The sequence below is a fragment of the Tinamus guttatus genome, unplaced genomic scaffold (genome assembly GCF_059628265.1).
Source record: "Tinamus guttatus ecotype Peru unplaced genomic scaffold, ASM5962826v1 Tinamus_guttatus_pri_ptg000287l, whole genome shotgun sequence".
NCBI classification, from domain to species: Eukaryota; Metazoa; Chordata; class Aves; order Tinamiformes; family Tinamidae; genus Tinamus; species Tinamus guttatus.
The window spans coordinates 1,554,291-1,582,132 of NW_028288821.1; the positions used below are offsets into that span (position 1 = coordinate 1,554,291).

General features: G+C 52.7%; 1 protein-coding gene across 1 annotated transcript; it reads left to right on the plus strand.

Moving 5' to 3' along the window:
- Nucleotides 1-1,957: 1,957 nt before the first annotated feature.
- On the plus strand, nt 1,958-27,842 carry CD99L2 (CD99 molecule like 2). Its single transcript, XM_088527608.1, has 10 exons — nt 1,958-2,047; nt 18,315-18,464; nt 20,430-20,468; nt 21,849-21,929; nt 22,409-22,501; nt 22,759-22,815; nt 23,962-24,000; nt 24,096-24,215; nt 26,541-26,606; nt 27,031-27,842. Exons 1-10 carry the CDS (start codon nt 1,993-1,995, stop codon nt 27,063-27,065), a joined length of 735 nt encoding a protein of 244 aa, XP_088383734.1. The 5' UTR covers nt 1,958-1,992; the 3' UTR covers nt 27,066-27,842.

Genomic DNA, 27,842 nt, shown 5'->3' on the forward strand with positions numbered 1-27,842 from the left:
CAGCAAGGCTGTGCATTGCTACGCGACAGCTCATTCTGCTTTTAAAACAGCAGCACTTCAGTAGCAGGTAAATTGATGCTTTTTATGTATCCATCACTTATCAAGGATAATTGATTAGCGCCTGCAAGGAACTCAGAGATCTAACGGATTAAATGTTCTGAGACTGCTAAATTATTTGAACAGATTTAGGAAGAAAAGGATTCTAAATCAGATTTTTGTCTGACCCAACATTATCTTCCTTGATCAGTGTTCCTCCTTCCCTTTAAACACTTTTACCTTCGGAGAGACAAGCGCACGCTAAGCACAAGGAGCAGCTCTTCAAAGGCAGCAAGGAGAGTTAAGTGTAATTCCTGTTAAAACACAATGGGAAGCAAACATATTTTTCTGTAGAAAGTTTCTCTCCAACTGCTGTTCATCTCACAGTTTAGCAGCTTTCATCTATCACAACTCCCTCTGGAGAAGCAGAAAGGGGCTCTAGAGGCTTGCAAAAGCTCATCTCGCTCTGATTTAATAGCGATTTTGCCCTTCTCCTCTCTCAGCAACTGCCAGAGGCCTGGAAAGCTCCTGAAATGCAGATAGCCATTGGGGAGGTTGTGGGGAGCCAGCCGGGGAGGGTGCACAGCGCTGCCTGCCCGCTTCCCACACTTGTGCTCAAGCGGGATGCTGAGCCGGAGCTTCCCTGCATATAAACAAGGAGCAACAAACCAGGGATGCACAGATGGCTTCGCGCAGCAGCGGAGCAGCCTCCTCCCTGCGTTGGCCATGCGGTAACGCGGGCGCCTCGGCAGTGGGACGAGCGGTGGTGGTGCATGATGGAGGAGCTGGCAGCTGTGGTGGCCCTGGCGCCACAGGCTGGTCCTGCAGCCACCGCGGGAGGCAGCAACAGAGCACCCAGCCCCAGCACCCCCTTCTTTTAAAGAGCACCGCGGCTCCCTCTCTATGGCTGTGTTGCCCTGCTGAGGGGACTGCTCATGGTGGGGTTGTCCATAGCAAGTGCAGAGCACGTGGGGAGGCTGGGGACAACCTGCAGCTGCTGCCTCACTGGGCCAGTGTCAGGGCCAGCCGCAGTCCTGCCGGCTGTCACCCCCCTGTGGCTTCAGGATGCCCTTCTAAACTCCAGCTGCATCCTTCTGCCCCTTCCTCTGGCAATATTACCAATAAATATCAGCAAGGAAGGCACTCGTGTATTATTATCTCAACGTAGACAGAGAGGAGAGGGCCCAGGGCCTGGCACATGGGCGCGCAAAGGGCCAGCTCGCTTGGTGTGCAGCAACTAAAGCGGTCTGTGTCTGCTTGAAGCACAGTGGCCAAGAGGGCAGAGCCAAACTCTTCTTGGTGGCGGTGGGCAACACAGCAGGGCGGCAGAGCCACAGGACAACACGGCACGACCACAGAAGCGCTGTGTGAGGGCTGGAGAGCACGAGGCTTCCTCCACGAGGTAGCAGCCCTGCAGCAGGTCCTGGCGCAGGTGGTTGACCGCCATCTCGGAAGGTTTCTGCTGGATAGACAAGGCCCCCGCTGACGTGACCTGGTGCCTCTGGGCACCGCTCTGAGGTTTTGGACTGGAGACCTCCAGAGGTCGCTTCCAGCCAACATTTCTGTGGCTCTCTGAGCTCTGCACCCAAAACCGGGCGCTAAGGAGTTAAATCACAGCACAGCCCTGCTCCCTCCTCTGCCCCAGCGCAAAGCCCCTTCCCGGAGCCCCTTCTCGGACGCTTCGGGACCTCTCCAGAAGGCCGTGTGCGAGCCCAGCCTGTGCCGGGGCTGCCTCCCGGGGCCCTGCGGCCGCGCTGCGGGCAATCCCGGCACAGCAGGGCAGGCCGCGGGGCCGGGCCGGGCCGGGCCGGGCCGCGCCGCCAACGAGCGGCCCACAGCCCCCGCGCCCGCCGCCGGGCAGGGGGAGGGACGGCGGCGGCGGCGGCGGGTCCCGCCCCGTCGGGGGCGGGCGGGAGGGCGGCTGCGCCCGCGGCAGACGCGCAGCCCCGCCGCGACATGGCCGCCCGCCGCCTCCTGGGGCTCCTCGCCGCCGCCGCGCTGCTGACCGCAGGTGAGGCGGCGCCGCGGGGGACAGCGGGGCGGCCCGGGCGCCCCGATGGAGAAGGGGAGACGCAGTCCTCGCGATGGGGAAGGGGCGAGCGGGGCGCAGCGGCCCTCGCCGTCCCCTTGCCCCGGCGCGGTGTCCGGGGGGCTCCGCGGGAGCAGAGCGGGGGATGCCCCCGCGGAGGGGGCTCCCCGGGAGGCGATGGGGAGTTGCACCCGCCGGGGAGCCCTGGCAGGAGAGGCAGGGGCAGCACCCTCTCCCCAAGCGGCTTCCCTCGAGGAGAGCGAGGCGGCTCCCCGGGGGGATGCGACGCGCAGGGTCACCCCGCGCAGGGCAGGGCCCGGCCTGCCCGGGGCTTTCCCAGGCCGCCCCTGCCCTGGCCGGCCATGGGGGCCCTGCGCCGGGCCCCCCGCCAGCAGCACCGTCCGTCCCCCTGGGACCGGCCCCCCTCCGGCACAGGTAGGGCCCGCGCTCCGTGACAGCTCCGAGCGGGTCGTTAGATGGCACCGGCGAGGGCTGAGCATCGCGTACTGCGGCACCCGCCCGCCCGGGAGAAAATGGCACAGCGGCCCTTGAATAAAAGTGAGCGGTGCCCAAGGCGCAGGCGGCTGCGGCAGCGAGAGCCGACAGAAACGCAGGGCGGAGGGCGCAGGGGAGTTGTCCTAAAAGGAGTTTGGTTTTGTTGCCTTGTGGCCTGGCCTGGTGGATTAGTGGATTCTCTCGGTATGGCCCAAATTTTTTGGGCCGCTAGTTTCATTTGTGCTCGCTTTTATTCTTGCTGCTATCTCTGCTGCAGATCAGAATGGCCTAACCCAGAAATCTGCCCTTGCTGCACAGTAACTAATAGGATGGGAAAAAACAAGCTTTTTGCGTCTTTTTTTCCCCTTTGGATATAAAATCAATGCAAAGTTTATCAAAACTCTTGCATTTGTTTCCTTTTTTTCCATTTTTTTTCTTTTTATAGAAGAACTCTGCTCCTGATTTTTTTTTTAAGGAAAAGAGAAGGTACTTTCAAAGGCTGTACAGAATAGATGGCAATAATGTAAAAGGCCAAGGAAAAAATTGGTAAACAAATCTGTATTACTAGGTAGGAGGCACCCCTCAAACACAGGCCTGAATGAGAATTTCAGCATCAACCTGCACCCTAAATTGGACTAAAAAAAGATTTTGTGATTGGAGGAGATGAGACTTACTAGCCCAGAATTAATCTCTATTTGCAGCAGGCACTCACCTACTTGTACAGCAGAAGGAGTCATAATATGATATAAAGTTTCTTGCACTCACTGTCTTAATCTGTCTGTTTTAAATTGATGGACATTCATTTTTACAGGCTGAGCTAAGATATTGGGTATGAAGTCCAGCTTTTAGGTTAAAATGAAAGAAGCCTCAATTAGTCAGCAGCAAAGCTATTTGCATTCTTTGTTGTTTGTAGCAGGGACCAAAAGAAATGTTCTTCTTTCCCATTACTTAAACACCAGATTGTAGTGGCCGGATTTTAAGCGTGCTTTGCTATACTTACATCACAAGCAATGTCACCAAAACCATCATTAATCATCCCTGCCAGGGCCAGGCTTCCCAGGTAATTGCAGCATGTTAAGTTCAGCGGCTCTCTGAGCTGCTTTAAGTGGCTTCTGCATGGAAATAGCGGGGTGAGGGTAAGTGGCACTGGGACCATCCCTGCATGGAGCTGTGCCCACAGCGCAGGGGAGGTTCAGAGTGCGAGACAGGCTGCTCTGCCCCATCCTCATCACTGCTTACTGTAGCTGCTGGCGGAGCATGGAGTGCTTGGAGCGCGCTGGGCAGCTCCAGCACGATCCTGCCCGCGGCTCGTGGGCAAGTGCGAGAGCAGCTCGAGGCTCTGCAGAGCTGCCTCGTTCAAAAAGAAGCCGCGGCCAGTGCCAGATGTGCCTTGGAGCCCGAGATCAGCCCGTGGTTTCTCTGAACGTGCAGATTTTCTGGAAGGAGGTCAGGAGGCTTGAGTCATCCAGACTTGGCCAAATGTGTGTCCAAAAGAATGAGGAAAATATTCAAGCAAGGAACTTGCCGCTCTATCTTTTATCTTTTTTTTTTTTAAATCTCCTTCTTCCCATAGGAAAAGGAAAGAAGGTTGAGGGGGGGTGGGCAAGGTGAGAACACAGCAAATCCTACCTGCAGCACAGGCTCCAACAGGAGCACAGAGGTCCCTGTCCCAGCCAGGCAGAAGGGCCATGCCCTCAAGTTATTCTCTGCCTTCTCCAAGAAAAACTCAAAGGAAAAGTTCCATCCTTGCCAGTGATGAAAATACCTCCAAAGTTGCGGTGTCAGCAGCAACACACAACTTCACAGATCATCATCCTGTATCTTGATAGATGGCATCTCACCCATCACCTCTCAGGTGTGACTGAATCCCACCAGCAAGTGCAATAATTATGTAATGTGACAGCAATATTAGGCAGCTCTTTGTAGCTGTGGTGCAGGTGGCTGCAGTCACCGCAGGCAGCTCCTCGGCGCACGGTCGTGCAGTAGTCGCCTGTCGAGAGGGTGGCCCTGTGCCGCTCCAGATGTTGGTGCAGATGTGCGGGCTCCGCTCTGCCACACGCGGCCTAGGAAAGTGGCTGGCACAGAGGTTGCTACCACCTCCACACAGGGGACCTGCTGGGGCAGAGATGCTGGCGATGGAAGAAAAAGCCTCCGTGCTGCATTACTATTGAGGCAGAATCAGAGAGCAGTGTTGTTAAAAACACCTACATTTGGCAAAACTCTTAAATCCCTTATTATGGTATTAAATTCATAATTACTAGGTATCACTAGCAAGTCAAAATAATGCTTTTAAAAAATAATTTTTACTTTCATAGCGTTTTTAGTGCATATGATGAAGTGGGTGAAGCAAAATTGGGATCTTACATGTTAACTCTGATCTTCAAAAAATATGCATTAATTAAATGTGACATTCCCAAATATGTATGTACAAACCTTTGGAAATAATTTCCATACTTAGGTATGCTTCTGTTCTGGACCTTTCTGTTTTCCTGGCCTGGTGGTCCTTAGGCTTGGAAATGGCCATTTAACTACGTTGCTTTGCCTTGTTTTGTTTTGCGGTACAAAATTGTGTTTTTCTTCTTGCATCTGTTGCAATGGTTTCAGCCCTTAAAGCATATAAACCAGAACTGTCTATTGATCTCCAGTGTTGCCTAGAATAAACTTTTAGGACTGCTCATCTTAAAAACAAATTTGTTTCTCCTTCGAAAAATATCTCCTGAAGGTTTATGGCATTATCTTTATAGCTGACTAAAGGAAAAACTGGGTTTTATGAGGCAGAGCTTCTGAAGCCACTTTAATAGCAAAACATATGTTTAATAAACTACATAACACTGAAGGCAAGGAGAAAACCTTTGCAATAATTCCTTTGTAACCTGATTGACTGATATAATTCACAACTGGTGAAAAAACTTGAATAGAACAAAATCAGAGCAGATGAACATTGCATATCAAAAAGCAAAACCTGAAAGGACATCTTTTTTTTTTTTTGAAAAGAGAACTTCAAAGTTGGGGCTCCAGATGCTGAATTTACCAGCTGTGATTTGGGATGCAAGTGCAGGAATGTGTTTGCTGAGCAAACAGCACTCTCGAGAAGAAAGCGGAGAGGCCTGGTGCCAATGGCACGCAGTGCAGGAGAGGAGGAGCAGGCACTTGGTGAATGTTTGCCTTGGTTTCACTGGCGCTGCGTAGGACCAGCCTGGGGCCAGGTCTTCTGTGAGCTCAGCTCACGGGTGCTGTGTGCGTGAAGTCTGTGCTTGCACGTTTGCAAAGTTGTCCAGCAGTCACTCCGAAATGCTTTTTTCCTTGCTTTCCATGACAGTCTGGAAAATGGAGAATGATTGCAGTAGGAGCCTGAACATGAGCGAGGTGAGATTTGTGCAGAGAAGGAGAATATCCTCTGAAAGGCTGGCGCAAGGAAGGTGCAGTGCAGCACTGAGGCCACGTGCGAAACGAGTAGTTGGGCTGTCCTTGCCATGCCTCCCCACGCATTTCCCTACGCAGGAGCAGAGCCCCTTGGGCGCCTTCCTCCAGGGCTTGCAAGTAACACAGGGACTTGCTCCTGCCACTGCTTCCCCTTGGCAGCATCCTGGGGACCTGCAGGCAGAAAACCACAGCCCTTCCCGGCCAGGAATGACGTGGCAGCGGCGTGACAGATTGCGCATGGAAAAGCCGAAGGAAGGAGAGCGGAGGAACTGCAGGATGGTGAACAGAGTGGGGAGGACGGTGCTGTGAATTATGTTCTGCTTTCGGCGTCTCAGCGCGCATTGGGCTGTGCGTTGGGAGAGAGGAGTCATCCCTGGTGAGCTAGGGGCTGGGAAAAGTGCAGCTCAGCGTTTTGTACATGCTTTGAAAGGCGTTTTTTGCTTATGCACAGGGAAACCGTGGATAGAAAGAACTTGTCAAAGGCAGAGAAATCACAGAGCTAAGCCGCAGCAGCAGAGCACACTCACGGCCCTGTGCTGAAATGCAGCATGGGCTGCGGGGCGGTGGGGAGCCCGAGGAACCTGCACAGAGGAGGTTTCTGCGCTGCCTTCCTGATGGTGGCCGAGGTCTGCATAATTCGGGGCAGAAGGTGCCTTGTGCTCACACTGCTCCGTGACCACCTGGAAAGGGACAGCAACGTATTGCGAGATGCGCACAGAGTGCACGTGTGTTACAGAAAGGTGCCTCCCTTCCTCAATATCCCATCCCGCAGCAGAAGGGAACAAGTTCGATCCCTCCGCAGAGGAAGTCGCAGAGCAGGAACAGGCGACTGAATTCAAAAGAAACAGTTTGCTGGTTGTCAGGTTTTGTGAGCGTGGCTGCTGCTTCCCTCCGCAGGAAGGTCAGAGAGAGTGAGGGACTTGGTGGCAGACTTCCCTTTGAGCTCAGTTTCTGTTTGTGTAATTTTAAGTTTTTTCATGCCAAATCAGTGGTTAATAGTACTCTGGTTATAAAGCAGACTGTTCCCTTTCTGGTGCAAAACCATGTCAATGGGGCATGCATCTTGATCTGGAAGAATTTGGCTTCACTCAGATCTAAACAGTTATCTTCTGTGGCTTAAAAATGTCTTTTTAAGTTGGAGTAATGAAATAAGTTTAGAAAAACTTTGAAATTCTGTAACAAAAACTTTCCGAACTTTTCCTGGCTGACAAATGGCCACAGCTTGAGAGAGACACTGTTTTGTAGACAAAAGCATTTCAGAAGGGCTTTTCCACCCACTCTGCAGGCGACTGCTCCTGCACCCCGTGGGTGCGTTTTCTGTGCAAAGACGCTGCTGTGCCAGCAGCCCGTGGGGTGGAACCAGGGTGTTTGGTGGCTCCTGAAAGCAGTTGGCCTGGTCTGGCCACGGTGGTGACTGCTACATCGTGGTCCGTCCATCCCCCCTCGAGGGGACCAGGAGAGACTAACAAATTCAGAAGTTCATGAGCAGCTTTAGAGGTTTGCGGTAAATCTCAGAATACGGTCAGAAGGCAGGAAACCTTGCCTTCTTGCAGCAAACCTGGCAAGAACTTGCTCGACAAAACAACAACAGCGTAGCCCGAGGTATCTTGGAGACCACCCATGAGAAGCTGGCACATGTGGAGGAGGACATTGGGTCCAGGAGACCCCTGTGCTCGCTGGCGTCTGGTGACGCACAAAGCGCCGTCATCCTGCCCGTGGGCCTGCCCGCCCGTGCTCATGGTTTTGGTTCCACATGTGGCCTCATCTGCGCAGCCAAAGCAGTCAGGAGCGGCTGCCAGCCCTGGGCTCTGCTGTCCCCAAACCTTCCCCAAACCGCTCTGTGACCGAGGCTTGGACAAGGTTGTCCATGGGCGGTGCTTGCCTCAGACGTGGCCCCGCTGCTGCCTCCCGTCAGGACAGCGGGCTGTATTTAGCGGGACAGCCAAAGCCACCTCATGAAACGTGAGCCAGAGCGAGCCAGCAGCTAGCTTTGCCAGCTCCTAGGAAAAATCACCTCTAGCACATCCCTGCTGCCGCTTTTTGGGAGTGTGGGGGCAGCCCCTCTCCTCGCCAGCCTCCCAGCCCCTTCCCATCGCGGGGCAGCACGGCACCGATTCCAGCCCGCTGACTTCTGCTTCCCTAATGTGCCACGGAGCCGGGCTGGCCCTGCGCTACCCGCCGGAGCAGGGGATCCGCTACCCCCGGCACCCGCCGGAGCCCCCTGTGCTGCAGCGCGAGGGCAGACACCTGCCTCCAGCCAGGGTGCCGCCGAGCTCCTGCTTCTCGCTACAGCTCTACTTCCCATCTTAAGTAGCACAGTCTAACAAGAGCAGCGGCTCCCAAGTGATGAGCCAGCGCTTTTACTGTGCAATTCCCTATTTACCTACTTTTAACTACAGCATCTTCTCTTGATCTTTATCTGATAAGAGAAATCTCTTTCCACTGGGGATCAGAGGAGAAGCGTTTCCTCTCCTACATCAGCCTGCTTTGGACTCCTGCATCACTGCCTCCGCCACCAGTCGCTCTGCGCTGGGTTAGGAACAAAACGCACTCGTACCACAATTTGTTGCCTTGTTTATAAGCAGTTGTCTTTGGCCCTAGGCGATTTCATAGTCATTACTTAATGTGTAAGTGCAAATCAAATGGCTGATCTGCATGTTAAACATACAGGTAATGATGCTATGTGATTATGTTGCTTGGACAGCACACAGAAAATGTGAAAGCACCCAAGTTTTCAGCCCTGCGCACAAAGTCTTAGTAAGGAAAAATAACTTTCCTTGTTTTCTTACCTTCGCTAAAGGTCACAGACCAGACATTCCTTGTCTGCTGAAGAGTCTCATGTGAGCTTTGGCCACCAGCCCAGGGCTCCTAGAAGAGCCTTGGGAGAGCATCCGAGGGGCACAAGAGCGAGGGGATGAGCCCACATCCCAGAGACTTTGGTGATATTCTTGGGTCTTCAACAACTTGAGAAAGTCACTTTTAGCCACTGCCTGTCTCATTCGGTGAGGCTGGTGTCAACTTCCTCTCCATCGCTCTACAAAATGCTGAGGGTCAGGGAGTAAAAAATGATGCCTTCTACATCTCCCTCCCCATTTTAGGTATATTAAATTGATCTTTCTTTAAAAAAATACCAAAAGAATGAAAATAAGATGCAACTTCCTCTCTTTCCTGCTGTATTTTTGAATTACTAGGCTACCTGTGGCATTTGCCAGTGTCCCGGAGAGGCTCCAAGATTTTCTTTCCAGGGTTAATGGCAGATTGACCAGAGAGACTTAAACAGGCTTCAGCTCTGCCTGCTGGCCCAGCGCCAGGTGTCAGATACATCAGATATCAGCACTTTCCCCGTCTTGATCACAGGTACATCTGGGCTTGGAGCTGGGTGCTCTTCAAAAAGCAAAGAATCTCAAATATCTGTGCTCAGTAACTTCCAGCCTTTTTCTCCAAATGCAGTTCATCCAGAGACTAATTGAAAGTAGTTCTCAGAACAGGTGAAACACGGCAGCAAAGACCTCTTTTTTGACAGAAATCTCAAAGAACAATTATCTTATTAAAATTGCTTAGAAAATTTGTCACCCACTTTAAGTACGGAGATGTCACAGAGCCTTGAAAACTTGAAAGCTTTGAATGTTGATACAAGAAAAAGTCATTTTGATTGGCATCTTGTTTTGTCTGAACAGGGGTACTTAATTTCCAATCAATTTGGGGTGGGGGTGGTTGCAAACACACCTCAGGAAACTTTCCTGTTTCACATGGGCTCCAGAGAAAAGACTGTGCTGAATCAAATAAAATACCCCTGGGGAGTAGGAGTAGAAGCAGAGACAAGTCAGGCCTGTAGCTTCAAGTCATCCAGGGGGAAACCCCAAGACAAACCCTTTCCAGACTCTGGGAACATTGCCCTTGGCAGGGCTTGGCTTTTTGTTCTGAGCTGTTGAGGGCTGCTGCTACCATCTAGAGGGCTTTTTTGCCTGCCAGTCGTCTCCTTCCAATGTGAGGAAGCCAGATGCTGATTTGTGCTTGCTGGAGAGATGTGGACCTCCAGGGCTGGTGTGTTCTGTGAATCTAAGGTGGTCCTGTCCAGCCTGATGATCGTCCAATGTCCAGGCCAAGCTGTTACTGTGGATCAGACCCTGCCCTCATCCCGCACCGCTCTGGCAGCTCTTGATGGTCCAGTTCACAGATTGCGACGCTGTGTGTTCACATTTGTCTTTGGGATCACCCCCTGCCCAAAACATAGGGCCAGGCAGCAGTTAGACCACAGGCGGAGCAGAGGAACCTCTGCCGTGCCCGGAGCCCTGGTGCTGTTTCAGGGCTTGACCGGCCTGCAGAACAACACGGTCCCAGGGCATTAGAGACTGGCACCACTTTGCTGTGCTCACAGCGAGCGCTGTCCCATCGGATGGCCAAATCCAGCGTGATGTGATGAGGAGCCATCTCTTTGTTCCCCTCCTTACACCTTGCTGGTGGCCCTGGGCTGGGGACCCACTGGGAACAGCTACTGCACCAGGGCCTGGGGCGCTCGCTGCCTCACGCCGGGCCGGGACCGCGCTCACTGTGGCGACGGCGGCGCGGGGCGAGCGGAGCCCCCTCACGCGCTGGGGCCTGCTGTCCTGTCAGGCTGACACCAGCACCCACAGGGAGGCAAAGCGAGTGGAAACACAGCGCCCTCCTCCAGGAGCAAGTTCAAATCCGAGAGCTTTCATCCCAAAACTCAAGGATCAGGTCCTGTTTGCCAAGGTGATCCATCCTCAGGGTCGGCAGGCATGTGTTGGTGTGAAAAGCAAACCGAGCTGGCAGGTAGGCTCTGTGCCTGGGGGTGAGCCATCCAACTAACTGCTTCTCTCTGCTGAATATTTAAGTAAAATTTGGAATATCGTAATGTCTGTATTTTTAACCCAGGAGGTCCAAGAGCTGGTAAAAGAGAAGTGTTGGCAAAGAGGAGAAAGTTGAAGCAAGAACTTAGGGCAGATAAATGTGTCTGGCTTTGCAGGAGCTTTCTGTCCCTCAGGAGATGTTTGGCTGCTCCATGGTGACTTGGGCTTTTGGAGATGGACACGGGGCTTCCTCGCTCCGGCAGGCTGCTAAGATTGCTCCGACTGCTGTCGACGCAGGTGGGAAACTTCTGCTGTCACCACTTCTCCGACAGCCAAGTCCAGGGGAACAACCTGATGGGAAGATGGTTTTCCTGGCAGCAAGGTCAGAGCAGACACACTTTTCAGATGCCCGTGGTGCAGTGCAAATCTGGAGGGAGAGTTTCCTCAACACCTGACTTTGAAGATTTCCTTGTGTTACCTGGGCAGCCCCCAAAGTTTTGCTGGAGGCAGTGCGAGGTGCAGTCTGTGTGGAAGAAGAGGAGGAGGTGCAAGTGCCTGCCCGGTGGGGTTTTATGTGAATGAGTGAGAAAGACGGCGCTAGATGGCAGTGGCTGAGAAGCTCCTCTCCGTGGTGCTTTTTGTCTGCTCCCTGCAGCAGCTCACAGCAACGTCTAGGTGCGTGGGTGCAGCGAGGCCAGAACGCCTGGTCAGAACGAGAGGGCTTTCTGCAGGGTTACAATCAGCTTGGTGCCTTGCAGGATGAATGTGGTGGCCCCTGATAAGGCAGTGTGGCACCAAGGGGGTCTGTGGTAGCAGCGTGGCTTGTTCTGGCTCTTCTTGGGCAATCTAAGGGTTCTCTTTCTGCCACAGTGTGGAAAGGAACTCAGCATCCCTTCAGCGTGGTGCAAGGCAGAGGGACACCAGTCCATGCTGCAAGGACTCATCCATAGGCATCCCTGGAGCATCCATCATGTTGTGGGGAATTACTTTCACCTGTTTCTTTTAGCATTACTGGTGCTAACGGTGTCTGCCGAGAGAAAGCCTGGAGTCCACCAAACGAAGCTCCGCTGTGTTGGTCTTATTTGCCTTGTGTTATCGCCCACTGATTCTTGGTGGTTGTCAGGTGTCCCAGGTGCTGCCATGGCTTGACCACAGAGCGAAAGGTGCAGGCTCTGTCACCTCTAGTGATGGCGACACCGCAGTGCGGCGGCCACAGCCTGAGCTGTGTTGGTCAGCGTGGCAAGGACAGGGTAGCTCTCTGCGCTTGTGCAGCCTCGAGCCCCGCAAGCTTCTCCACAGAGAGGCTGCCTGCCGGGCGCACGTTTGGATAGCAACAGCGTGCCACCGGATGGAGAGGAGCCCGGGGCCAGCCGGGAGCAGTCCAAAGGAAAAATAAGCTAAAATTATTCCTCGTAAGTGCTGCAAACGGAAGACTGTTGTGTGGCTCCCAAACCAGGTGGCTCCAGGTGCCTTGCTCCAAGTGCAGAGACGCAGCTGGCCGGGCTGGCCGGCCGTCGCGGTGCGGGGCGGGTGGCCGCCGTGGGCTGCTCACCCTCCAGCGGCTCCAGCAGCCCAAGGAGAGGGCACCCCGGGCAGACGCGGGGTCTCCCGGAGCTGACGCCCCTGGGGCCGCATCCTCGGCGGCCGGCGCGCCGGGCAGGAGGGGAGCCCGGCAGGGAAACCGTGCAGGTCACCGCAACGAGCTGCCCGCTCGGTGGCGTTAGCAGAGGCTTTAATCGCTGCTCTGAAGAGGTTTCAGACATAACCGCCATCAGTCCCTCCACAAAGAGAGAGTCTTCATTATGCAAATTCTCATCTTAAAGCTTTATTCATGTGCTTCCTGGCAGGCTTGCCTTTAATCTCAAGAGCAAGATTGCTTGGAATTACCATATACCCTTGTTAATTGCATAAAAAAATTACAGCAGAGGTTGTTTTTGCCATAATCAAGAGTGATTTTGATTAGTACTTCAGGAAATCAAAATGTTTTCCTGAAAACGGAGGTGAGGACAGCAGCATTGCGTAGTCCCAGCCAGGGGACAGGGCTGCACTGGTGAGGGCAGCTATCCCAGGCCAAGGTCTGGCTGCTGTATCCTGCTGTGCGCAGCCACTCTGCCAAGCGTCCTGTCCCGGTGTGCGTGGTGGTGCGAGTCTGTCAGTCGCGCTGGGTGCAGTGACACCGTTGCATGCCTCTTCCCTGCTTTGCTTCCCAGCAGATCTTTCCTTGCATGGAAAGAGGTCGTGGTCCTGCTCTCCCGTTTTCTGTCCCAAGGTTCTGTATTCCCTGGTGGCTTGCGGAAACAGGCGGTTGGATTCTGGCACAACCCAGCGAGCGAGGATCTGGGGGGAGTTAAGAGTCTCCTTTCCTAGGCAGGGCTGGTATCAGGAGCAAAGCTGTGTTGCAGGGGTGGCCGTGGCACCGCTTTGGAGAGCAGCTGAGCTCCGAGGTTGTCCGTCCGGCCTGGCAGCGCTGCGCGCAGAGCTGCCCCCGCGCACGGGCAGGCCCCTCACCCCAGAAGCAGGCGCTGGCTCCGAGGGGCGGCAGGAGCGCTGCGCCCACGGGCAGCCCTCGTTCGCAGGAGCTCTTCCATCACTGCCCGTGGTACGCGGAGCCCAGCGCGGGCGGGCGGCTGCCTCGGGGAGGGCGCTGCATCTTCACCGAGCCGCGGGGACACAGCGGTGACGCTGGCGGCGTGCAGACCTCCCTGCCGCCCTCCTGCCCGCTGGCTGAATCAGCAGGGTTTCCACCCAGACGGCGCAAGGCCACCCTGCTCCATCAGAGCCGCGGCTCAAAGCCACTTACTGCGCTGCGTGCTGCAGCCGAGGGCAAGGGCGCCCGCGCTGCCCGACTCGATACCTAAATGAAGAGGTCAGTCGCTGGGGAGGAGCGGTGTTTTCACCACTATTTGACACAACCTTCCCTCCATCCCTCCCACCACTGCTTGCTGCCTTGCACCAGTTATGCACCTAAGGCCAGGCAGTTTGAATTGCTCTCAGCTGCACTAGTGTCTGCTTTGCATTCCCCCTTAATCTCCTGGGCTGTCAATCTAGTACCTTCACAGGCTCTAAATTCCCAGGAAAGCTAAACACATATATATTTGCACAGAGAGATATGTAGGCTTGCACTAAAAATGGAATACCTCTCTTTTAATACTGCACACAGCCTAGCAATATACTAGGTGTGAGTTACGATACTATAATTCAAGCTTTGTCAAACAGCGCGGCTTAATTAGAATATATATATAATTGTAAAAACTAAAAAGCTGACGAGTACAATTGCACATTTGAGCTGCCTGCTGCAGAAAATAATGAGGAAAGAATACATTAAGGCACCAAAAAAAATCCTGCCACCTTCAAAGAGCAGTTAGCTCTGATTAAAAATATCCCCAGCCAAGCAAGGGAATTCGCAGAGAAGCCTTGAATCTGCGGCGCTGTCTCAGCCATAGCTCTTGTCTTGCTGTTTTATAGCCTCGCCAGGGCAGCCGCAGGCTTGGCTGCAGCTCCCGCCCCAGCTCGCAGAGCAGTGCGGCTGGGATTAATGTTACACAGACTCCGTGTCCTGGCTCGGGTGCTTTGGATTGCTGCTTCAGAGAAAAATATGGAAAATGCATCCAGTTCACCTGTTTCTCTTCCCCACCATAAATTCCATGGATAACGACCTTGATACAGTGACCAGAGAGCCCTGGAGCTTCACGTCGCTCCCTGCTTCATTCTACATGGAGAACCGGTGTGGGAGCAAGGACTCAGTGGCATCCCGTGTACCTTCCTGCCTGGACCAGAGCACCAGCTCTGCTGCTGGCCTGAACCACCACATGTCTCTGTGGTTGCTAGTCACCCCTCTTGGCGAAGGGCAGAGGCTCCTTCACCTCCTGCCAGCTCCCTGCCATCACATGTACTCCAAACCCACCGGACACAGAGGCTGCTGTTTACTTGGTTTGTTACCCGGGTCATTGGCAGAGCCCAGCTTTGTAGGAAGCTGCAAAAGCAGCGCCGCCCAACCAGGCCAACATCCAGGCCTTAGCATCCATTGCTCACCAGAGAAAGGGCTGAGGTGAAGAAAGAGCTACAGTATGTTAAAAAAAAACCACAGGTTTTCAGTAGTCCTCACCTGAGACAGCTAGAGTTTTTCTCTTTTTTGGTCAGAAGTCAGCACTGCCAAACACCTCCTGAAGGAAACGCCTTGGGCTGGCTTTGCCTTTGGCGGAGCAGAGGACTGCAAAACTACCAAAACCTCCTCTGAACGTCAGTAGCCACTTCCTGAGAGGCTTTAGGAGAAAGTCCATGAGGCCACATCCCCATCCTTCTCTTCCCTATCACAAGGCACATGCTGAGGATAAGTAAGTGGTGAACCTTTCAGTCTGTGGTGAACCTTCTCCCTAGGAACGAGCAGTGCTTGGTCAGCACTGACGACTGACTTCCCTTTTCAACTGCCCCTTAGTTCTGTGGTTTCAGTCCAAACATGCAGAGACACAAATCCTTCCGAGAACTTGATGCAAGGACAAAGGCAGGAAGGAAACCCAAACCACCGTCTACAGTAACCCCCAATAAAGGTCTAATACTGCTCATCAATACTGAATAATCAGTAAAGACAGTTTTCCTGAGCTTTTCATACATCAGGGGTTTTATAGCATTGTAACAGGTAGTAGGCAGCTTAGGTATGTCCTGGAGTACACATGACGCATGACCACTAGCGCTAACTTGGACATTTAGCGTGCATTAAACACAGACATTTCTCAAGCTTACAGGCTGTGCTGTGAGCTATAGTATGCAGAAACGGACCTTAGATTCGCTCAAAGGGTATAAACAAGCCGTAATGCAAAGCTACTCTGTGCTGCGCAGAGCTTCTTATCAGCGGATGGGCCCCACCAGCCTGGATAGATGAAGCCCTTGGGTGGGTAGCGCGGTAGAGGCACCGTGGCACCTGGGAGCAGGGATTTGCCATGAGACGGAGCGGGGAATAGAGCAGGAGCTGCCAGATACTGGTTCCCTTCTATAAATGCCACCCTGTGTGCTTACAAGGAAAGCATGCACACCGGGTATGCTGTTTGGATTTTAAGCATCTGGCTGTGAAATGCCCAGTTCGTTACTGCTTAATAACTTAATAAAAGAGTAAGGAGAGGAGCATTTGGTTCTCGGTCAGAGCAAGCATGCAAGTTGCGTGTCTTTGGTGGCAGAACTTGGCTATTGATCCATAAAAGGTGTAATATCTCTATAACACTCTTTGCATGAAATAAAGATGTTGTCAGCTTCAATTAACTAGCAATCTATTATTAATCCTTGCCAACACCTGGGGAATTCCTTGGTTTAAATTGCTCTGGAAATTGATCTCTCTTGGTTCGCCATGGGTAGCAGCAAGACAGCTCTGTGAAATGCATTGTGCCAAATGCCTTAATTCGTAGGTGAGGTTTTAGTCAGGGATTAAGGGTATCGACACCCTGGACAGTCAGGGCTTGAGAGCCCATTGGTGCTGGGAACAACCACATTCCCAAAAGGAAGCGGCACATGCCGGCTGCCCGGGCAGCCGTGACGCGCAGCGCAGGAGCCCCCGGCCCGCTCTGACGGCGCGTGCGGCAGGAACCGCAGCCTGGAGCTGCTCGTTGCGGAGCCGCGGCGTGCAGCAGCTCAGTGCATGGGCACCTGCTAGTCACTGAGCACGGGGAGGCAGAGCCGACGAGAGGGAAGGCTCTCAGCATATACAAATACAAGTGCTGGTGCTTCCACCCTATTCCTCCTGACGGTTAATTTTGCACATCCTGCAAGCAACGGAGGTTGCAGGGACTGCAGCCAAGCGCGGCGACATTGCCTTTTTGCAGAGCAGGAGCCACAGCACCGCTCCCTCCTGGCCCCCAGCACGGCAGAGGCAGGCAGTGGTGTTCTCCTCCTGCCTTTGTTTTTTAAACACAGTTTAAAGTGCAAAAGCAGAAATGGCAGAGCCACCCATTCCCACAAGCTGAGCAACTACAGAAGGAAAAGCAGCCTTGGTGGGTGTCCCCCAGGAGCCTGCTCCAATGGGGCAGCTCCTCGTCCTTCAGCTTTGCTTGTGCTGCCCATCACACACTGCTGACTTTTCAAGCATAGTAAGGCCCAGGAGGGAAATATATTGGCCAGGGCAGCGCAGGGAGCAGAGGGAGGATGGGGTGTCAAGCATCACTCTCTGCACTAGGTCTCTAACCAAGAGTTCATCAGTACATCTTGCTTCATGCATTTAACATGGAGCCTGGCTCTACCTGCAACAAGACACTTGTCTCACACCACTGATTTCTCTCAGCTCACGCAGTGAAGTGCTTGAATCCTTCACCTCAAAGAGGAATTCAGCTGCAGGCTGCTGCCTCTGTTGCACACACGCATCCCACGTGGTGCAGAGCGCGGAGCACCCGGCCACTTCCAGACCACACACCCTGCCTTTCAATCCCTCTCAGGCTTGCCGAGTTCATGTTTCCATAGACAGTAAATGAGACTGGGTGTGATAATGTGAACACCTGAAACCAGAGCCGAGGGTGTTGCAGTACTTAGTGACCACTCTCTGTAAAAGTTTTTCACTGAAACACTGCTCTCTCCTTTCTGATGGACTCGTGCTTTTTCATTGCTATTGTCCTTGTCAGTAAGGCTTTAAATTTATTCATGAAGCAAGCTGGAGCTCAGGTGGCAATAGCTAAATCCATTTAGCAGTAGGAATAAGAGGAAAGCCATTTTAATGTTCTCTTGCAGGGCTGCAGTACTTAGCAAACCCAAAGGATATTAATTACTCAGCATGCTCGGAGATGTAAAAGCATGAATTTATCAAGACAAATACATTCAGAACTAGGGTAAGTCAACAGTAATTAACATGATGCAAAAAAAGTCGGGGAAGGAAGGATTAGACGGTGCTATCACATTAGAACACCGGATAGTTTAGAGTCATCCCCAGGATATTATAAAGCGATTGGAGCTGTTGTAAGGTATCTTCAACAATAAATTTGCTGTCTGTTGTCAGGTGTGTTCCGTGGCTCTGGGTATGTTCCTAGTTTACCAAGGTAGTGATTCACACGCTATCTGGAGTATTAAGTTGTGTGTTTGACAGGCAGTTCCAGGATTTTAATATGAAATCTTTGATGTTGGAATCTACTTTCAAAGAAGAGGTGCGTGGGGTTGGTTGTTTTTCCTTGAATTTGCCTGTGCTGTTCCAATATTTTTGTGGTGTTTAGCAAACATATAATCGTGAGCACAGCCATAGATGAGTGGCAGCTACAGATGAATTTGTAGCTCTGCTTGACAAATGTAAGTGTAGCATGTGTTTTTATACCACATCCATTAGGGCAGACAAATGGAAAATCCGGAGATGACTGCTCTGCAATTTAACAGTCAAAGCGCTCTGAGAACGCGGGTGTCTTCGTCAGCCCTGATGATGGGTCAGGCTCAGGAAAAAGCACAAAACCCTCCAAAAACTAAAGCAAATTGAGCAAACAAGTCTAGCCACAATGTACTTAAGGGCAATCTATTTTGTGTGGAGCAAGTAAAAACCAATGCTGATTCTTTATCTCCAGGTCATGGGGACGGCCTAGAAGACTTCAACCTAGAAGATGCTCTGGGTGATCTCACCACGAAGCGACGTAAGTCAAATTTATTTACTCTTTTAAAGAGAAGAAAGTCAATAGTAATTAAGAGATGGATTTTTTCTTTGGGATCATATGCAAGTGGAGAAGGGCAGAGGGTTACATGATACCTCATCCTCTCTACTAGATAGACTAGGTCTCCACACTTGGCATCAACCGGAAATAGCAATACCCCTGTCAAAATTACTTGCTACCATTGTGCTCCTTCATTTTATGATTTTCAACAGTTTGCAGAGTCACAGTATTATTTTGACATCACGACGGCACTGAATGCATCTTAGGGGGCTCTCGGCTGCTTGCACGCATCAGTGACATCTAGTAATGGAACAGTCCCAGTTTTGCCCAGACATTAACACCACCAACTCTCTCTCAGCTAGTGAGGGCTGGGGGTTACTTATGGGCTTTGTGCACCGCTTCTCAACTCTCCTTTTCCCGAGCCCCAGCCCATGAGCACTCCCAGAGCCACCCTGTCTGTCAGCGTTAGCAAACTGAGGGTCTCCCCTACCCAGCAGCACCATCCGCCGTGCACTGAGGGAAGTCTGGGCAGGGAAAGCCTCTTCCCTTGCAGGTTAAGTTTCTCTCACACTCCCAAATCCCCTCCGGGGAGGCACTGAGCCTCCAGTCCCACTGCGAGCGGGGGAGACCGAACAGTGTGCTCCGCTGCTGCTTTCACTTGGGGGTATTCCCATTTCCAGCGGGAATACCTTGTTTCCGACATCTCCTTTCATAAACTGAGCTCAAATTTCATCTGCATCAGGTCATTTAACCACCTTAAATTTCTGGTTGTGGCCACAGAGACACTACAGTGGAGGAGATTGTACATCGTGCTGATTTTATCCATGGTGTGTCAGTGCATTTCTTAGTGTTCAAAACACCAGGCCAAGAGCTACAGGTGATGGGCTTCAGCACCCTGCCATTGCCCGCAGTGCTCCAAGTGGTCACAGCAGAGTCACCAGCCCTGTCCCCTCTAGTCACACACATCTCCACGTGGCAGCACACCAGCCATCCCCATCCCTTCATCCCAGGAGGGATGTCCAACCATGCAGAGTTATGCAAACAGTGAAAGCTATAATAGGGGTTTAAGGTATCTTGCTTTACAGACTCACAACAGAGACATTTGTGCTGCATTACATGGGGATTTACATGGAATAAAACATAAGTTTTTCACATCAAACCTCTCATGACATATCGGGGTTAAAGACATCCTCAACACAGGAAGTGATAGATCACGAGATGCTGGACTTGGTCACTGCTCTATCCGATGCTGACCTAGTGCTGAATATTGCCAGTCCTCTGATTACAGTACACAGGGAGAGTGGTTAGTGTGTAACCAGCACTTCCAAACTCAGGGAAGCTGGAGCTTCCCCAGGCTGGAGTCCTGGCAGCATGGGATGGGGAAAGGCAATGCTCTCCTAAGGACCCTTTTTGAAAGGTGCACCCATTGCCAGACTTGATTATATCAAAGCAGAATAAAAGCAAATGAAGAATCTGGAGACCAGTCACATCAAATCCTACCAATATCCTGAAAACGGAGTGCTCCAGTATTCAGCAGCACCAACAGAAATTAATGAGATTAGAGCAGCCACAACTCTTGCTCATTATTTATTCATATACTTGGTAATGCCATCCACTATTAATAGATAGTGGTTTATGGAGGAAAAAAATTAAAACCCATCGTAGCTGGCTGTAGCACAGAAACAACCAGGGGAGCTGGGTCTGAACATTAGGATGTCACCGAAGTGTCTTCCACGAAGGGGACTTCCTGGTATATCCTGCAGCACAGGAAGTAATTGGTCTCCTAAAGAAGGGCCGAGGTGGGAAAAAGGCCCACTGTGCTTTGCAGACACTTGTCCCCACACAGGGGCACATTCCCTTGCGGTGAGGCCGGGGTCCGTGTCGGCTCACCCAGGGGATTCACGGCGCCGGACTCCGAGGAGTTTGCAGGCGCAGAACAAGATGACGTTTTGCTACTTATTTTCCCAACAGAAGCAACAGATGCCCCGTGCTACCCTGACTAATGTTTTTTTCCCCTCTCTTTTATGGCAGCGACTCCCAAAGCGCCTCGGAAGCCAGCAGGAGGGTCAGGTGAGGTGTATTTGTATTTATAATATAAAGAGATAAGCTTATCTGCCTATCATTTAGCAAAACACTAAATGCCTCCCACGTGGGTCCAAGTGGCGTGGCTGCCTTGCCATTGCGTGCACAAGGCTTTGGCACGGAAGCCTTTGAATGCCCATGGGAACACCCCAGCTATGCTGCAGAACTGAGGCTTAAATCACCTTTCTTTTGCGCTCGCAATGAGCTGGAAACAAATCCACAAGCAGCTGCTGCTCTGCAGTGGGACAGCTTCAGCTGGTTGAGCTGCATTAGCCTCATCTGTCCTCATCACTTCTCCAAACACATCAAACACCTCCTCTCGCTCTTCCAACAAAATGGGCACATTGCAGGGAAACCTGCCTGTATCTGTAGAGCTCCAGTGCTGCAGGAGCGAGAGGGATCAGAGCTACAGAGCACAGCCTGGGAGTTTGCTGACCACCTGCACTTGGTGTCCAAGGGAGTAAATGGGTAGATGGTGGAAGGGGAGGAAAAGTGTAGCAGCCCTTGAGGCTGCAGGCTTGAAGCTGAGGTGCTTCTGGTTTTGCTGTGAGCAAAATTTACCTTCCTGAGCTTCTCTTTTCTTCTGTTTCCCCATTCTCTTCAATATAAAGAAGCTGGTACCAGTATGTATTTATGAAGAGCTTTGCACACTCCCTCCATAAGGCTTAAGTAAATGAAATATTGATATTTCTGTCCATCCTGAAGGCGAGTGGTATTGGAGCATTTATGGTCAAGGCTGAATTTTGCACACTTGGCAGCGTCCTAATGGAAGAGACACAAATCACAGCTTAGCTCTACAAAGGTTTTTATCTCTCAGTGTGGCACTTACTAGCTTTCTTTGCAGGAAAGAGCTCAGAGAGTACTTTTGTTCTTTCTTTTTCTCCAAGATCTCCCTCACTTTTGCTGAATGCACTGGCTTGGTGAAATTTTCCTGCCTAGAAAAAAATATTTCCACAACTCTCTGCCTGTCCCAGCCAGCTAGATCCACAGCATGTGCCCAGCACTTTGAGGAAGCTTATGCTGACGTGAAAGTTTCCTTGCTGGCATCTCGTGTAGCTCAGTTCTGGCCAAACATACCTACTTAAATATAGAGCAGTCACAAGAGCTGTGGTTTGCTCAACCCAGCAAAACCCAAGAACCTGAAATAAACTGCAGCAGGGGAGAGCTCGGAAGTGAACTAGCTTGCTAGAACATTAGGATCTCAGTATGACTTTAGTAGAGGGAAAGCAGATTGGGCCATATGTTCCCTGGCCATTTTAGGGACCGACAGAGCAGAGTCGCTGGGGCCTGTGGTGCACTCCAATGCGCCCGAGGTGCTCGGGGCACGCAGGGCTCCGCGCGTTTGACTCCCCCCGTTCTTGCCCGCAGATTTCAGCCTGTGGGATGCCATCCTCACCACCACGACGCGGCGGCCCAAGACGACGCGGGCGCCCCCAAAGCCCAAGCCAGGTGAGCGCCGCCCGCGGAGCCGCCCCGCCGTCGTGTGGCGGTGTGAGGGGAGCAGCTCCTCTGTCCCTGCTCCTGCGTGTGTGGAAACTGTCAAGCTCAGAGTGGCTCCGGCAGCGCCGAGCTCGGCGCACCAACTGCGCGGCCTGTCAGGACCCCATGTCCTCGGCCTCAGGGCCGCCCTCTCCGCGCTGCCCTTCCCCTCCTGCCCGGTTGACGTGGCGGCTGGTGCTCCATCGGCTGTGCCAGGCCACTTTTGCAGGAGAAGCGGCATTTATCACAACCGCAGCGCGAGCGCCGAGGGGGATGAGCCCCGAGCACCTCCCCCGGCAAAAGCGGGAAGGGTTTTTATCAGTGCCCCCATCTCGTTCACTGACACTTTTCCCTGGGAAAGTTGAGCACTTCCTCATGGAGCAAGTTTGCTGGAGCTGGGCAGCTTCCCAACCCAGGCCAGGATGACTAACCAGCACATTGTTTTGCAGAAAAGAATCCTATGGATTTAGACTTGGCTGATGCCCTTGATGACAGCAACGACCAGAAAGGCGGGGGGAAGCCGCATATGAGGCCTGGCGAAGGTATGGCGCCCTGTGACAGACCCACGTCAGAGCTATTAGATTGGCTTAACTGGGTGATGTGGCTGCGCTTTTTAAGGGCTTGCTGGTGATTCAGGAAAAGCTTTAAGCACGGAGCTGTTGGAAGGCAGCACCCATCTTCAACCAGGGAGCAAGCAGCTTTTAGCAGCACTGCCACAAGGCTTCAAGCACACCTCGTCCCACTGAAAACCTTTGCTGGCCCCTCTACAAATCTGGCTTTATTTTATTTTTTTAAACAGCATTTTCGGATGATGACCTGGCTGGGGCGATAGAAGGCGGCTACAACCCTGACAAGGGTAGGTGCTCAGTGCGCTTGCCACTGGGGCCCCTGGGGTGCAGGGAGGTGGGACATTGGCGTGGACCCATGGGACCCCCAACAGCCACTACCCAGACCCTGTCATGGCAAGGAGGCTCTGAAACGCTCCCATAGCTAAAATATGACAGGAAACATCCCAGCTCCTGTGCAAGAGCACCTGGCCCGGTCACCCAAGGTCACAACGAGCAAGGAATGGGTCGGCCCCTTGCCTGCAGCTGCAGAAAGCCAGTGACACAGGGAGCAGACACTGAGGTTGCAGCTCGTGAAGTAGACCTAGCGAGCGAGGAACTAAAACAAGAAAACCTCATTTGTTGCCTCAGCTGCAGGACATTCACTAGCTTTCACGCTGAAACAGAAGTCACCACATCGGCTAAATGCCTGGAAACCAGCAGCGTGCTCTCCTTCCTAGTGGGACAGCACATGGGCTCTCCAGCGGTGCCCGGTTCCAGCAGGGTCAGGAGGACAGATCGTTTCTGGGCCCAGGGCCACAGCCCATGCCAGCAGGTCAAGGCGTTCTCCTTGGCTCCTGGAAGTGCTGCAGTCCTGCTGCCACCTGCCAGGTCCCCACTGGCCACCCCAAGGACCGACACCTGCCCCCAGGCACAACGATGCTTTGAATGCCTCCAGTGCTTGCCATGACGTGACCACCCATGGTTGGGGACAACAGGGAGAAAATAACAACCATTGTGCAAGACCGCGCACTCACAAGGCTCCACAGCATTAAATAGTAAAAGCAGTCAAGTTAAAGTGATGAGCACTGCAAGCCCAATCAACGCTAATGAATCACTGTGCTGAGGACAAACCGTGCTGGAGACGTTAATGCAACACTGACCTCCTTCCATAAATTCAGCATTTAAGTGACTTGTTAAGAGCTGCCACTTGCTGCAGGAACTACTTTTCTGCTTTGATTCAGTTTCTCCAGGGAGAAACACCTAGAGAGGGCGAAGGCCGTCACAGAAGCGCTCCGGACCGAGGAGAGGAGCTGTCCCCGCCACCGCTCCCTGCCGTCCTCCCTGCCCTGGCTGCCTGTGTCCACACAGGCCTCCATTAGCGCCATAGTACTGGTGTTGTTGTTACTACATCCCCATATTGCTAGTGGTGGCCCTGACACCCACGTGTCTTGCAGGTCCTGGTGGCGGCAGCACGGAGGGTGACCACAACACAGGTAGGTGCCGGGGGCCAGGCTGGCTCCGCGTGTCCTGCGGCCTTGGGGCAGCGGGCACGTGGACACAGAGCCACCCACGTCCCCTTCCCTCGCAGGCAACGTGGCCGAGACGGGGACCATCGCCGGCATAGCCAGCGCCCTCGCCATGGCGCTCATCGGCGCCGTCTCCAGCTACATCTCCTACCAGCAGAAGAAGTTCTGCTTCAGCATCCAACGTAAGTGGCCCTGTCCCCGTCCCCACCGTCCCATGGGGTGCCGAGCCCCGGGAAGGGCGGGAAGCTCCCCCGAGGGCGCAGGATGCAGCCTGAGCCCTTTCCCCTCCGCGGGCACCCCTGCCCTTTGCGAGGGAGGGAAGGAGAGCCAGGCAGCCCTTCCCAACACAGGGAGTCGGTGCAGCCATTACCCCCCAGTAGCCCCTTCATTTTTTAGCCTAAAGACATGGATAAAGCTTTGGGATTTAAACATAAGTGCTCCCACAGTGGTCCTGGTGCAGGAGAGCCCTTTCTCGCCCGCAGGAGCAGGCCCGGAGGCTGGAGTTCCCCCGGGCCTCAGTGCCTGCTGCGCTCGTGGCGCTTTCCTCAGGCGTCATCAGGGCCCTGCGATCCTGGGAGCCGAAAGCTCCTGCTCCTGCACAGAGGTGCGGATGCAGTCGAGAGCCAGGAGTGGGGTGAGGAGGGAAAAACCAAACACCCCAGCACAGAGACAAAAAGAAAGGCAAGAACCAAGTATCTCAGCAAAAGGGAAAACACAGGCATCTCCACAGCAGGTAAAAAAAGGGCAAAACGCAGACACATCAGTAAGAGGTAAAAACTCACCAGGTAGCAGAAAGGAAAGCACAGCAGAAGCAGGAGTGGCATGAGCTGAGCTGAGCCAAGCCGAGTTGGGCTGAGTTTAGCCAAGCCGAGCACAGGCAAGCTTCACTGGCTGGAAGTGGCTGCAGCTGTGGTGGGTGGCACAGGCAGGTAGTGATCACCGTGGGCAACTGCAGCTGAGGTGGATCTCACCAGGACAGCCTTGCTGTAGGGAGCTCCATGGAAGGGCTGTGTTTGACCACTGCAGAGAGAAAACACATCTAGCAGGAGAGACAGGGATCGTGGTGACCGGTGCTGCCCAAGGAGCAGCTTTGCTCGGCCTGGACGTGGTGGTGGAACGGTAGGTGTCCCCAAGGGCCGAGGTCCCATCCTGCCACCACGTGGAGGTGCTGTGGCAGGCAGGGCAGTCAGTGGCAGCTGGAAAAAAAGGCCTTCTAAAATTAATTGAAATTCCTCAAGAGGCTCCTTTGCTCTGAGGAAAGGGGGCTGGAAACTTCTGCTGGAATGGTGTTATTTTCCCAGTTGTGCCTGAAACAAACAGGAGCATTTGGGTAAATTAGATCAGCAGGAAAAGTCAAATGAATGTGATAGAGTGAAACACCCTTGCATATATCCCCCCACTTAAATGATATTTTGGCAGGAATAAATAATTAAAAAAAAAAGAGTGAGGGCTTTGATGAGGGGAAAGCTGAGAGACACAAAGCCCCAGAAAGGCGGCAGGAAATTAAAGTTAATTATAAAGGAGGATTAATTTAAGCCATCAGACATGGCATGCTGGGCTAATGTCAGGCCTTAGATGCATTGCAATGCATGACAGAAATCTAAGAGCCGTCAGCCACTGCAAAAGTGGCTTTTTATTGAAAAAACAGAAATTGCATTTGGTGTTATCCCAGCAAAACACATGTCTTGGGGGAGGCAGTGGTGCTGTTCAATGCTGGCAGCACTGAGGAGCAGCCTGGGCTGCATTTCCATGGCCGTCCTTCCGCAGGGGCGACTTTGTGAGCCCTGTTCCCAGCTCTGGCCCTTCTGGGGCTGGTGCAGGTCCCGGTTCTTGTGAAAGCTGCAGAGGAGCCGCTTTGCAGTGTGTCCCGGGGCCCGCGAGCTCGGCCAGCCCTGGTGCGGGCAGCGCCCATCGGCCTCGCTCCTCCTCCTCCTGCCTGGAAGGATGAGCAGCTCCTGCCCCTGTGCCCTTGGTTGCACTTGTTGCCAGCACTGGGAACTCTGCGTTTAAATAGCAGCTTTACTCAGGCCTCGACACCCCCCTGGGATCCTGCTTCATCAGCACAGCCCTGCTCTTCACTGCTTTTTACAGCTATGCGTAATTTAGCTTTTAATGAGGAACAGACCCTGTATCGGTGCTTGGGAGCAGCCCCTCCATGCAGCAGTCCCGTGCAGGCCGTGCCCCTGTGTGCAGAGCTCCAGGGAGCGGAGCCTCCTCCATGCAGGAATGGCCCCGCTGTCCCCCGGGATGCAGCCGCAGCAAGAGGCGCGGACAGGCGGGCGCAGGCTGCTGGGCTCCCTCCTGCTGCAGCCGTTAGGGCTTCCCTAGCACCGTGCCGGCTGTACTGGGGCTCTGACTGCTAATGCAGAGGAGTTTGCAAAAAAATAAAATAAAATAAAATAAAAGCAGCATTGTAGCTTTTACACAACACAGGGCCATTCCTACAGGTTTCAGGCATCAAACTGTCTTCCTGCCCTCCCATCTCACTCTTTATTGTTACTTCGCAGAGGGACTTAACGCGGAGTACGTGAAAGGAGAAAACATGGAAGCGGTTGCGACCGAAGAACCTCAAGGTGAGAGCTTTGCATCCCGTAACCTTCGTGCCTCTGGCCACAAAAGCAGCTTTGCTGAAGGACTTCTTAAATGCGCTCACGCTTTGCTGAGCTGCAGTGTCTCTGTGATGGAGACACCACTTAGCTTTGGCAGCAGCTTTCCATGAAACTTCCACCACAGCGTATTTCCCCCTTGCTGTACACAAAGAAAATCCCTGCACTAAGAGACCAAGGATCTAATTCTGCAGACAGTGGCAGGTAGTATTTAGCTGTCACGTTTTCAGCCACCAAAAGCATGTTACACAGGAAGAGCACGATCCTTCTTTCAGTGACAGATAATGAAGGCTGAACCTCCCAGCCCCGGGCGCCCACTGCGTGCAGTTTAGCTCCTTTGTATGCTATTGTATTCACAATCCTTTTTTTCCTTCCCTATTTAAATATTTAGCACTGGGAACGCAGTCAGCAGAACCACCCAAATAAGACGGCGCGAAGCTCTGAAGCACAACCTGGAGCTAGAAGAGAGTAAGACAGCAGCAAACATGGAGATCTTACATGCTTGTAATTCCGCTTTTTATTTAATTTGAATCCAAAGCTATTTAATGTGCACTTAGGCTTGAATTGGCTTCTTAGTGCTAGAGTTGTAAGGGTAGTATGTGTTTATTTTTTGTAAAGACGTACATGTTTACATTGAAGTAATATTGTAGGCTTGATCTCAAGTTGTGTGCAGAACAACAGAAGAGGCTTCAGTAGAGTTCAAGTGTCAGTTAAGGGACAAGGTCCTTTCCAAGGAGCCAAAGGACTTACTGGTGTGACTGCAGCGAAGTGCCTGTAAATAGCAACCCAAAGCCAACCATGCAAACCCCTTTGTAAATCACTTCCAGCCAACAGGCCATCTGCTATGGGCACATAATTTCAAGTGACAGTGGTGAAAACTGCACTCTACTGAGCGTAGATTGTGCTTCTTAGAGTAGCTACACCTAAAAATAAAGTGCCTATGGGTAGGTCCTCAGGTGGGGCCTCAGGCTGAGCCGGGTGACACCCTGCTCCTTGGCCCGGGACGTTCCTAACCACACAGCGCTGGGCTTCTAACCAAATAAAAGGACCTGGTTTTCATCCCAGAACAGTAATACAGGTAATAGCTGTGAACGCAGCGCTCATTTTTGGCAGATACCATTTGAACGCGTGGCTATGGTAGAGGTCAGAATGGAGTCGAAGTTACAAAGGGATAGAGTTTGCCTCTGTCATCAACAGGAGACC

Bases quoted from the DNA above. Each gene is read 5' to 3' on its own strand.
- CD99L2 (XM_088527608.1), top strand. From the start codon at position 1,993: ATGGCCGCCCGCCGCCTCCTGGGGCTCCTCGCCGCCGCCGCGCTGCTG. The intron at 22,502-22,758 runs GTATGGCGCCCT...TTTTTTAAACAG, and splicing joins GCATATGAGGCCTGGCGAAG to CATTTTCGGATGATGACCTG. The intron at 22,816-23,961 runs GTAGGTGCTCAG...CGTGTCTTGCAG, and splicing joins CGGCTACAACCCTGACAAGG to GTCCTGGTGGCGGCAGCACG.